This window comes from Colossoma macropomum, unplaced genomic scaffold (assembly GCF_904425465.1).
Source record: "Colossoma macropomum unplaced genomic scaffold, Colossoma_macropomum, whole genome shotgun sequence".
NCBI lineage: Eukaryota > Metazoa > Chordata > Actinopteri > Characiformes > Serrasalmidae > Colossoma > Colossoma macropomum.
Genome location: NW_023494791.1, coordinates 43,001,756 through 43,014,076, shown reverse-complemented (window position 1 = coordinate 43,014,076; position 12,321 = coordinate 43,001,756). Strand labels below are relative to the sequence as shown.

General features: G+C 37.9%; 1 protein-coding gene across 1 annotated transcript; it reads right to left on the bottom strand.

Annotated features, from left to right (window-relative positions):
* Positions 1 to 1,840: 1,840 nt before the first annotated feature.
* On the bottom strand, positions 1,841 to 5,986 carry LOC118811103 (E3 ubiquitin-protein ligase TRIM39). Its single transcript, XM_036575313.1, has 6 exons — positions 5,876 to 5,986; positions 5,704 to 5,799; positions 5,042 to 5,266; positions 3,643 to 3,662; positions 3,043 to 3,185; positions 1,841 to 2,406 (listed from the first exon to the last, which is right to left on the bottom strand). Exons 1-6 carry the CDS (start codon positions 5,891 to 5,893, stop codon positions 1,841 to 1,843), a joined length of 1,068 nt encoding a protein of 355 aa, XP_036431206.1. The 5' UTR covers positions 5,894 to 5,986.
* Positions 5,987 to 12,321: the final 6,335 nt, after the last annotated feature.

The following is a 12,321-nucleotide window of genomic DNA, read 5'->3' as shown; positions in this document are numbered from 1 at the left end:
GAGAAGTAGAAAATAGTAAACAAAAAATACTTAAGTACTGAGTAACTTCTTAAACTGCAGTGGAGCTTCTAAATATTCTGAATATCTATCAACATTGTTAGACACTTCATTTTGTGGTGTACAATAAAATGATAAAACTTCAAAATGTACAAATATACAAGAGTAGATTTGAAAGTATTTGAAAATTGCTTGAATTACTTGAAAATACTCAGAAAGCTACACTGTTAAAAATGAAAGTCTTAAGAAAACTTAAAATCATAAGGTAACTGAATACATTGTTTTTCTTGAGGACACTGGAGTTCACCCAACTCAAACCTCTTAGTTTAGTCAAAAGGTCTCCTAACTCTGATTTTTTAGTTCAGCATCTCAATATGTTTTTCACTCATGTTCCCAACCAGCTGTTGGGCTCCCAGTTATGGTTGGCTATGGCATCACTGGGGTTCAAGCACACAATCGCTTGGTGGACATGTCAGTTATGCTTAGTCCATTGCAGAGCTACGCTGTTTTCTATGTCCTTAAATGTGTAATATACTGTACAAAATTGCTGTTTTAACTTTGAAAAGTAATGTAGTAACATGGTGCAGTGGTCTAAGAATTAGCATCAGGTGATTGTGTGTTTGAGCCCCAGTGATCCAACAAACGTCCATATCTGAAAGCACGAGAGGAGACAGTGACTATTTGATCAAAAGAGTCCCAGCTAGTGAGGAAACTGAGTAAAAATATCTTGCATAGTCTAGTTAAGTCTAACTACACTCAACTTGAAAAACTGGAGTGTTAAGAAAACCTTTGACTGAACCGAGCTTGAGTTGGGTGAACTCTGGTGTCCTCAAGATGACTTAACTCAAAAAAAGCAGTGTAATCAGTTACCTTATCAATTTACAGTGTACAAGTCCATGACAATTTTACTTAAGTACACGCAACTGAGTAATCAGTCACTACCCACCTCCTTAATAATAAAGGAATTATAGGCTTCTGAAGTACTGTAAACAAATAACATCAGTTACCACCACGTCCTTATAGCTTTCCAGATAAGAGTTCAGCTTTGATACACCCGGACTGAAGCCAGTAAATATCAAAAAGATATTTAGTTATTAGAAATCTTGCTAGTTTTATTTAACATTTGCTTTAGTTACCTGAGCTCAGAATAAGAAAATACGACCCTTCTTGTTCACATTTTTGGACTGGGTCGTGACCCTGCAGGAGTGACGTTAGGTCATAATTTACATATTTGTACATAACTAATATATCAGCATTACAGTGAAAGTCAAACAAATCAAAAATCAAAACAGTGTCTGAACAGCCAAAGGTAAAAGGCAAAAAAAGCCCTATATTCAACATTTAGGTGCAATAAAACAGAAGGGCAGGGGTGAAAAATGCCCTCAAAATAACTTATTAATTTAATAAATCAATAAGAAAAGAACCTATATATGTGCTAAATGTAAATGAATGTTGCTATTGCACTAAAAACAGCTTTGTTCTATCATTTTATACGTCTCTCCACCTTATAATCCTGACCTGACAGCACAAGCACACTCATCTGTAGATTAAATGGGTCACTAATTATACAAGAAGCTGCTGCAAATGACAAGGTCTCAATTCAAGAATATTCTCCACCACCAAATCTGCATTTTTTCCCAAGGATTTTGAATCCATTAACATTTATGTTTGAGATTAAACTGCAAGTTAGTATTCTGTTCAAAGTTAAATGTTCTAGGTGCCCTTATGTGTGTATCAAATGCCCCTGAATCTCAAAAGGGCCCCTAAAAATGTACTATTCCCTACCCTGGACTGTTCTGTTGTGTAGCCAAAATGAAGATGGCCACCAAGTGGACAGAGACTGCTAGGACTTTGCATGAGTGGTGTCACAGATTTTAATAGGCTGTGAGTTACTTCCTTGAAGATCGTGTCCTGGACACAGAGCCAGATGTAGGCGGTCTGTGAATGTCCCAGCACAGAAAGCGAACAGAGGTGTCATGCTGTCCTCCCCAAAGAACATCACCAGTCCTGCGGGGAAACTGCAAAAGACCCCGATGCGGTTAAAGTGAGTACAAACAGGCAGCGGATGGGCTTTGCCGCCATGCCAGGCCGTGTAGTCTCCATCAAAGAACTCTACGCACCAGGACTCGTCTCTCCGGCCCAGCCAACAGTCCTCCTGGCGGCCCTTACGTGGGATGGAGGGGTAGGTGAGGCCCAGCTCCCAGTACACCTTCCCCTTCACATCCAGCTCCCAGTAATGACGGCCTGTGTCCCAGCTCTGCAGGCTCAGGACGTTGAGGGTGGTGTCAAACCGGCCCTCGTAGTTAGGTACGTCCTGCCACACACTGGTAAAGGTGGCGCTATCCTGCGTTGGGGATATGATCAGCTTGGGATGAGCTGTGGTTGGGTCCAGGGTCACCTCAGCCAAGCCTGGGAAAGAGAAAGAAGCAGTCTGTGCCATGTGATGAGGCTAACGTCACACATAGCAGTGGACACCAGCTTGAAAAATCAAATTCACACAATTTTCCCTTTAACCCAAAGACATGTTTGGTGTCTGAAGTTTGCTTCTCTAATTTTGCACTGGAGTTACGAGGCTAATGTAACAAGTAATAGACACTTAGCATGTTAGCATTATGCAAATTGCATGCAGAAATAAGCACACATTTTCCTCAAACTATGTCAAGCATTTCACATCAAACCACTCTGAATGACATCTTTTAAATATGCAGAAATGTTGAAAAATCAATGGAATACACCATTAATTAACAGCAGTCAGTTTCCTTAGGATGTTTATGTACTTTCTGAGTGTGGCAGTGTTTTTCTTTTCTTAATTTTAGTTGTTTAGCTGTCATAAGTGAAGCTTTCTTGTCCCCTTTGGTGAAAATGCAAACTGTCCTAGGTCCACTGGACACTGAATGGAAATACCTACGACTTTAAGCAATGAAAAAAACAATATTTATCAACAATTGTGATTTTTCATTCCAGCCCTAAATTAGTGCACAGTCTGGACAAATCAGCAATTCTGCTTAAGTGTTGAGGTCTAAAGACTGACTGAATTTGACTTACAGCTCTTGAGCAGTCTCTTAACGATGGGGGTTTGAGAGCGGATGAACAGCAGCAGGTTGTTGGTTCGGTCCAGTATCTGCTCCGCCTTTACCTCGTCAAGTCTCACGAGGCCTGGGTCTGTAATCTTCAGCAAGTCCTCAACCCTGGCAGCGAGCCAAAGACCAAGACTACAAATCAGTCCTGTTCGGCCACATCAAAAAAGCCATTCTTATTCAGTGGACGGTCCCATCATAAACATGACTGAATGCCACTGTGAGACAAAAATAGGTCATAGTGCTCTTCTTCTCCAAAGCTTCTAAGTAATAAAAACTAAAAAGGGAAAGAATCTTGAATGCTGGTCTTATTATTGACCAGTCATTGGAAGACCATTCATTTTATAAATGAGAACATGGTTAATGAGACAAATCAATGCTTGGAAAGATGCCCACAAAGATGAGGTGGCTGCCACAGCACCATATCACATCACACAACTGTTATTTTATTTCTAATCCAGAACTTTGGCTTGTCACTCAAAGGCAGACATGATTGACATAGTGATGGACATTAATCCTGACATAGCAGTGGACCTTAATGCTTAACAGGGGGAGCAGCTGTACATACCTGTCCTCAAGGTCTGGGACCTGAGTTTGGGGGTGGTGGGAGACAGAGAGAGGGAGTGAGAGAGTGAGAGAGTGAGAGAGAGAGAGAGAGAGAGAGAGAGGAAAGGCCACAGAACAGTTAATTTTACACTGACTGAGAAAAAGTTGTATAACACAGTGAATGTTATTAATATCCAGAATACTTTGCATTTTGAAAGTGGGGATCAAATCTTGTGGGAGAAAACTATTATAAATCACTGTAAATAAAAGTACAGTATATTATTTATCACACCAGTAATTTCTTGTTTCCAATCTGCTTGAAATATTGAATAAAACATGTAAAATGCATGAACATCACCACACTGTAAAACCTGATGATTTAAGTCAACTCAAAAAATCACATATTTTTATTTACAAAGATTACCTCAAATGTTTTCAGTTCAATAACTTGTTTACACTTAAGTAAATTGAGTAAACTGTAGTAACTCTATTTGTTTTGTTGATATTAAAATGACTGAGTATTTGCGGCTCATGTTTAAGCTGTTCTAACTCAATAAAATTAAGTAATTGTACATTAAATTCACCATTAGGCTTTTGACAAATTCATATTGTATTGCAGAAATATGATCATAGACATTTGTAATGTCTTGTCCACCTTAATATCACTATAGACCACCTCACCAAATGCTGACAGTACAGTCCAGAGTGCAGATGTAGTCTCTGGGGCTTTTAGCTACAGCAGAACTGAACTCAGCAGAGAGGAACTATAGGAACTCAGCTCTCTCAACACTGATTTCTGATCAGTACTAATCAGCATGAATCACTAAAGTTTATAATTGTGGTCGACACAAGGGAAGGTAGGCTGGGGAGAATGACAACACACAATATGTAAATATGGTACTAAGAGCCAATAGGAATGATGTGGGTTTTACTCAAGAAGGTTACATTGACAAACATTTATCAAGTAAAGCTGAGAAGTCCAAACATGCAAATCATTTAACTGTAAACACTGATACTGTCTGTCACATTAAGCCACACTAAATTTTCAACAGTCTTTAAAAACAACCCATTATTGGCCTGTTTGTATTTGCATGTGAAGTCAAGCTAAATAAAAATAGTGAATATAATACATTTAAATAAAGTTACCTAATTAAAAATATGCTGAAAAAAAAACAATCTTACTCAAAATGACTGAGTTACTATCTCAACAATTCATTTTTGAGTTAATTTGATTTTTTCAGATTAAGTTACTCCAACTTTAAGTTGTGTTACCTTAATTCTTTCATTAAGATGTGCAGTGAGTTTTACAGTGTATTTATAATCGTAGTAGAAACAATTTCATTACATTGAATAAGATGTGTCCAAATATTTGATCTGTGATGTACTTTTCTGAGACAAATAAACACGTCTGCGATTCTCACCGGGTCTCCGGACTGTTGATCACTCTCCATCAACCCCTCGCTCAGCTGGAGCTCTATTTCACTGAGGACAGCACAGTTTCTCTCCGTGAAGTCATCCAGGGTCTGGACTGCAGCCTTCTCCTCCATCTCCAGCAGAGAAAGAGTGATTCTACAGTCTTCCTCCAACACTTTCTTCATCTCCTCGTACTTCCTTTCAATGTTCTCTCGGATCTCTGAGTACTTTTTCTAATAGGCATAAAGAAATATTTTGGTTTTGTCTTTCCTAAAGAAATAATAAAACATATCAATGCAGCTGGCAAAAATAAAAGCTAATATAAGAACCCATGACCATGAGAAATTACCAAAAAAATACTACTAACGTGGCAAAACACAATATTCCCCTTCCCCCAGATGTAGTCAGCTACAAGGCAACAAGCAGCTCAAGAACACATTTAGGAAAAACCTTAGGAAGATATTGGTGAATGAGGCCCAATTACATTTGATTTTTGCCCAACTATTCCTTTAATTGCTACTAGTTTAATTAAAACACTCCTTAAATGATCAGGACCGGTCATCAGGAGCAGATACACCAACCAAACTTACATACAAGCCACAGCATGCATCAGTGGGCTGTAATTCCAGCTGTAACACCACGCCTAATTCCAAAGATGATGTTAACTAACTTTCATTTCATTTTGCCTGGCGTCTAGTTTCTTCATCCTGCAAGCCACTGCTTCCTTTTGTCTTTTCAGTCGTTCTTGGACTGTCAGTTTCATCTCCTGTGAAAAGAAAAGTCAGAAGAACAAAGCAGAGGATAGGCTACTAGGACAAACCATATAATACGGCACATCTTACCTCACTTTGGGCCTTCATGCTACTTTTCCAAGCTACACTACCAAACTATAAAAAGCAGCACCTTCTAAATTACCAGAGCAAACTGTGAGAAGCAGAAGCTAATCTGAACTGGAGAACTTTAAAAACTTTCAAAACTTCACGAGCAAATAAGCAGCTAAACTACACTAACAAACAGTGATAAGCAGTAGCTAATCTTTAAAGCTACACTAGCAAACTAAATCACAAAGTTAACCTTCTAAACTACAATAGAAAGCAGCTAAACTTCTAAACTACACTGGCAAACTGTGATGAAATAACTACACTGGCTAACTGTGATGAAATAACTACACTGGCAAACTGTGATGAAGTAACTACACTGGCAAGCTGTGAGAAGCTAAACTGCACTGGCAAACTGTGAGAAGCTAACTTTCATTAGCAAACTATGAGAAGCTAAACTGCACTGGCAAACTGTGAGAAGCTAAACTGCACTGGCAAACTGTGAGAAGCTAAACTGCACTGGCAAACTGTGATAAACTAAACTGTACTAGCAAGCTGTGAGAAGCCAAACTGCACTAGCAAACTGTGAGAAGCTAAACTGCACTGGCAAACTGTGAGAAGCTAAACTGCACTGGCAAACTGTGAAAAGCTAAACTGCACTAGCAAACTGTGAGAAGCTAAACTGCACTGGCAAACTGTGAGAAGCTAAACTGCACTAGCAAACTGTGAGAAGCTAAACTGCACTGGCAAACTGTGATAAACTAAACTGCACTGACAAACTGTGATAAACTAAACTGCACTGGAAAACTGTGAGAAGCTAAACTGCACTAGCAAACTGTGATAAACTAAACTGCACTAGCAAACTGTGAGAAGCTAAACTGCACTGGCAAACTGTGAGAAGCTAAACTGCACTGGCAAACTGTGATAAAATAACTACACTGGCAAACTGAGAGAAGCTAAACTGCACTGGCAAACTGTGATAAACTAAACTGCACTAGCAAACTGTGATAAACTAAACTGCACTGGCAAACTGTGAGAAGCTAACCTAAACTACTGTAGCAAACTGTGAGAAGCAGTAACAACCGTCTAAACTAGAATAGCAGACTGTGAGAAGTGACTTTGCCCAGCTGAATCTCTTTCTGAATGTCTACCACCAACACGGTGAGAGTGAGATTAAACCATGTGCTCTGACCCAAAGAGCTGCCATTATTCACCTTGACCTGTCATCAGAGTGTAACACCGCTCAATTCACTCTCCACCACCTGTGCTCACACTCTGCGCCTCTCCACACAGACATTTATAGTGCTGGTATTTCTGGTAGTGCATTGTGGACGAGTATTCACAGCAATACAGGCAGGCAGCCACAACAGTCTGACTTAGACACTGCAATTAAGGCCAGCTTGAGATGGTGCCACTCGAAGTTATTAAGGCCTCACTGAGAGTGAAGGGGCATAAGTGCATTCAATGATGCTGAAACATTCACACGGACTCCCAGCTACTAGACCTACAAGGCCTTCAGTTACATTTGCATATCCACATAGTAGTTCTGTCTTGTTCCTCTAGATGGCAGCAGAGCATAAAGGTTTTAGTCTGAATTTAAAGGTAAGCTTAATGGTAGAGTATTCCAAAGTGCACATTTCCACATGATACTTACTTAAACTTAACTGAAATTAAGCAATGATATATATATATATATATATATATATATATATATATATATATATATATATATATATATATGTATATGTATGTGTATGTATTATTAATGTGAAGTCTATGTACCCATTTGAATCAAGTAAATTTAACACGCTGTTGTTAATATTAGTGCCAGAAAATGCATAAAAGTTTCTTCACTTTCACTTTTATTGAGTTTTTTTTGGGTCCATATTCAATACCCCCCCCCCAAGATCCACTTATGACAATCATGTCCAATTTGTAACAAAAACAGTCAATTAAATTGTACATGAGTGTTTTTTTTTAAACCTTTTATTATCCCTGTAGAATTAAACAGACTGTTTCTGTTACTGTGCCTGTAAGAATGATACATGCAAATGAGCTGTGCTCTGATTGGCTGCTTTGTATTATATTCAAAAGCATTCAAAAAGCAGTTTGAATGAAACATTCCTTATAACTTCAGCATAAATAGGCAGGTATATGTAAATGTGTTGGTTTTTATGGCATCACAAAAACAGTGACAGCTCAGTTTCCATATATGGACTGTATGGACTGAAGAGGGAGTGAATGAATGTTTACATACTATTTTTTTTACATGGGCCCTTTGAGAGTGTCTGACAAGTCTGTACAGTGCTTGTATGTCAGGCCTATTTAAAGTCTACTGTATGTCATGCCATACAAATAACCAGAAATAACTAGAAGTGTGTACACGTGTTGACCTGCTCCTGACCTCATCGTGTCCTGTTGTCCTTGTCTTGCTCCCTACAAAACAATAAACTGGCTTTGCTGACGCTCTAATCAGTGCAAGCCGTATCACATTTTTAGATTTAGGGAGTTTAGGGAAGACCCCTAAGACCACTGTGATCCATAATCACAGTCTTCCAGCATAATTTCCTGTGGAAAAAAAAGTCCCCTAATTTCTCTCATGTCCACCATTAGGCAGCGAGAGCATGACCGTACCTTTACCTTTCTGTTGGACTCCCACTAAACCGCTGTCTATTAAGCGGTTCAAATCAAATCCCTGCCGTCGGACTTTAATAAGAGAATATTTGCTCCAATATTTTAACCTTGTTATCCAATATCCTGCTCTGTGTTCCGCCGGGTATTCTCAGTGTGCTGGAGTAATGCAGGCAGGGAGAGCGGCCTGCAGCGGTAAAGCTCTGTGAGGCTTCTCTCTGCTGTACAAAGACTCAGACTCTTCATCTCCTTCACAAACCAATTATACACATAACTCCGTGCTGCACTGTGCATCACTCTCAAATAATGACAATAAATAAATAGATAAACAATTTAATAATAATAATAATAATAATAAACAGTTTATTTCTGTATTTGTTTATTATAGTAAATATAACAAATAGATATATATCAAAATATATATAATAATAGATACAGTAATACTTCTACTTCTAATAATTATTATAATTAGTATTATTGCTATATATACCATTATTAATAAATAGTTTATTTATTTATTATAATGATAGATATATATCCTATTAATGTACGTATATACACACACAAATATAAATAATAATTCATTATTATTTAAATATTCTGATATAATAATGTATTTGTAATATAATTGTAATAAAAAGATAATAACACTGAAGCATTGTCATTATTATTTATTTATTTTTTACACATTGAAATAGTATGATTATAAATATATACACATTTTATTAATCTCTTTTAGAAACTAATGCACATTAGAAACTGCTTGCAAATAATCACAGCAACAACAACAACAATAAACACAACAGTAAAAATAATAATACGTAAGACTGAAACGATCTGAATATGAATGTGAATGTCTACATTCATTGTCTACAGCTTGTTTAAAACCGGTATGATGTCTTGACATCAATCTGTCACATCATTAAACTGTGAACTCCAGTTTTCAGCTACTTCATTTGGTCTTTTTTGCTCCTCTGGAGACCCACAGGTTCATAAAAGGCGTGAAAACGTCTCACTGTGTAAGAACCATCTCACACCTTTATCCCTGAGAGCACAAGTTGTCATTAATTTTAGGTAAGAATGTCTAAAAACTTACTTCAGTGTCAAAAGACGTGTCTCCAGCGTTGATTTGCAGTGCTGAGCGCTAATGTGTGGTTCGGCCTTCTGTTAGGGACACCCGTGTGTGTCGTGCTGAGAGACTACCACTCCATTAAATATGTATAGATGGAGTGTAGTAGTACAGGAGGAGGCTAAATGGGGAATGACCCTTTGGAGGCATCCCAGAACATGCCTGTTAGTGTAACAAGATAAAAGAGCGGTCCTGGGTGTCATCACATACCCTTTTAGATGAAACATAAAGCAGCTTTGGCTCAAAGCTTGAGGAACCCTGTGGGTAAACTGAGTAACAGCTACTAAAACAGCAGCGACTCTGGTTGTGGGTTATTAATTTAAATGCTGGTGTGGGTTATATACCAAAACAGTCGTAATTTTTATAGGATTATTTTCAAACCTCATTTGCTTGGAAACATGCTGTTTAGGATTTGTTCTTATTGGCTGCTCTGTACTGTGGCTCAGTAAAAAAGCAGTCTGGAATGAAACACTCCTTATAACTTCAGCATGAATGGGCGGGGCTAAATAGGCTGAATTGGCAGGTTTATGTAAATAATCACAGATCACACAAATCTGTGTTTTATGATTCCAGCCTGAAAGTCCTGGTGGAGCGTTCTATTCCACCTACCAGCAAGGAGGCGGCTCCAAAGACAGGCAGTCCCATCCACATGTTGTTATACTCAAAAATAAGGGTTCTTTGGAGCAATGTCATAGAAGAACCACTTTCAGTTCCCTAAAGAACCTTTCAAAGGTTTTTGTAAATGATACATGTGAGTCTGAGGAACGTTTTAAAAAATCAACCATGTGATGTAAAACTTCTAAACCAATCAAAAAGTTTCCCAGCACTGCAAATCTAAGGCAAGAACCACTAAGTGTACTTTACTCTAAGTATCTTCCTGTGGTAGTACTCTTACTCATACTCAGTGCTGGTTAGTAATGGACTATATATTACATAGTCTGGATTACTTAATCTGATTACGCAAGCTAATTATAAGTAATCAGAGTAGAATACCTTTAAAATAGGTGTAATCAGATTACAGTGACTTCTTCAAACATTGGAAAAGGCTAAATTAATGAAGCAATCTATTAATCTTTCATTTATTGAGTGTGTCCCTAAACTGCTTAATAGTTGTGACTATTAACAAAACTTACATGTGATATATGATGTATAATAATCATAACAACAACAATAATAATAATAATAACAATAATAATAATAATAATAATAATTAGACAAGAAATAGTCTGAAAGTAATCAGATTACTCATAATCAATCTGAAAGATTACACTTTTATTCATGTAATTTGTAATCCGTACCCAATTACAATTCATAAGTACATTCCATTTTAGTCAATCACATTTAGCTCCTTCTTGCGTTTTGCATTTAATTTCATTCTGTTCTATTTGTTCAACTCCTGCATTGCTTTTCTGTTGCTCACACCTTTAATTTACATCAAAAGGATCCTAAAAACAAACTTCAGTTCCTATGCTGGTAGATATTGGATGTAGTCAGAAGTTCCACTGCACTCTTACCCAAGTTGTTTGTGGTAGGGCATTTATGCTTCAACTTGAGTCTTTACTTTGTTGAAGATATGATACAGCGGTTTAAGGCTGCTCTACCCACCTCTGGGTGCCTCAACACGCTCTCAGGAGAGTGCTAGGCACAAATGCCAAATTCAGTACACTGTGGGAGACCAGCTTTAGGTAATTAGATTTTTAGAGGCCTTAAATGATGGGCAGCACATGGCAGAGCTGGAAATCAAAGCAGAATCCCAACAGCAAGGCAGCTGTTGATGTTTATTTTATTTTATTTCTTTAGTTTTAGGGATTTCCTTTCTATTTTCCCTATTTTAAAATGACTCATCACATGGCGAGCAGATGCACCCTCAACTATGATCATCCGATCATAATCGGATGGTCATGTAAACAGCATACTCCAATTTCTTAGATTAGAGTATGGTCTAGAAATCAGACAAAGAGAGCTGGATTTAAGATCAATAATCTGATTTGTCAGTGCATGTGTACCCTTACTCTGATTTCTTTCAGATTCCTCAGTCTGCGCATGCGCGAAAACAGACTGCAGTACCGGAAATAAGCGAGCAGCGTTGCCGCCAGATGGCAGCAAAACACTTTTGGAGCAATGCTGAAACCAACTACATGCTTGACGAAATGAAGGATTTAGATATTCTTCATTTTCTAGATGATGAATGTCCATATTTTCAGGTAAAGCAGCGCAAAGTTTGAGTTTTACATTACATTTATGTCACATCTTCCTTTTTGAGTTTATTGGCTGGTAGTAAAGCAATAATTCTATTACTGACTGACTCATGTAGACCTGGAGTTTCCCCATTATCTGATTACTCAAGTGCATGTAAACGTGTTGAATGGATTACTGACAAAACCTGATTTGCTGCAGTTATCGGATTATTAAGTGCATGTAAACACACTCATTGTATATTGTGCTCACTTTAACCATTAACAGATGCACAAATATCTGCAGGGGAATTACAAGGTATAAAAGTATACCAGAACTGTTGTCAGACTAGGTTATTGCAGATGGAGAGAGAGCTCGATTAAAGACATCATCCCTGCAAACCCTGTTCTCCTCCTTGGTGCGGAAAAAGGTTTGCAGCAATCCTCGAGAAACCATCAGGAACACTCGCAACTGAATACTCATTCCTGCTCTTATCATTCGTCAAAGAACGCAAGCTCAATTCTTTCACCTCTAT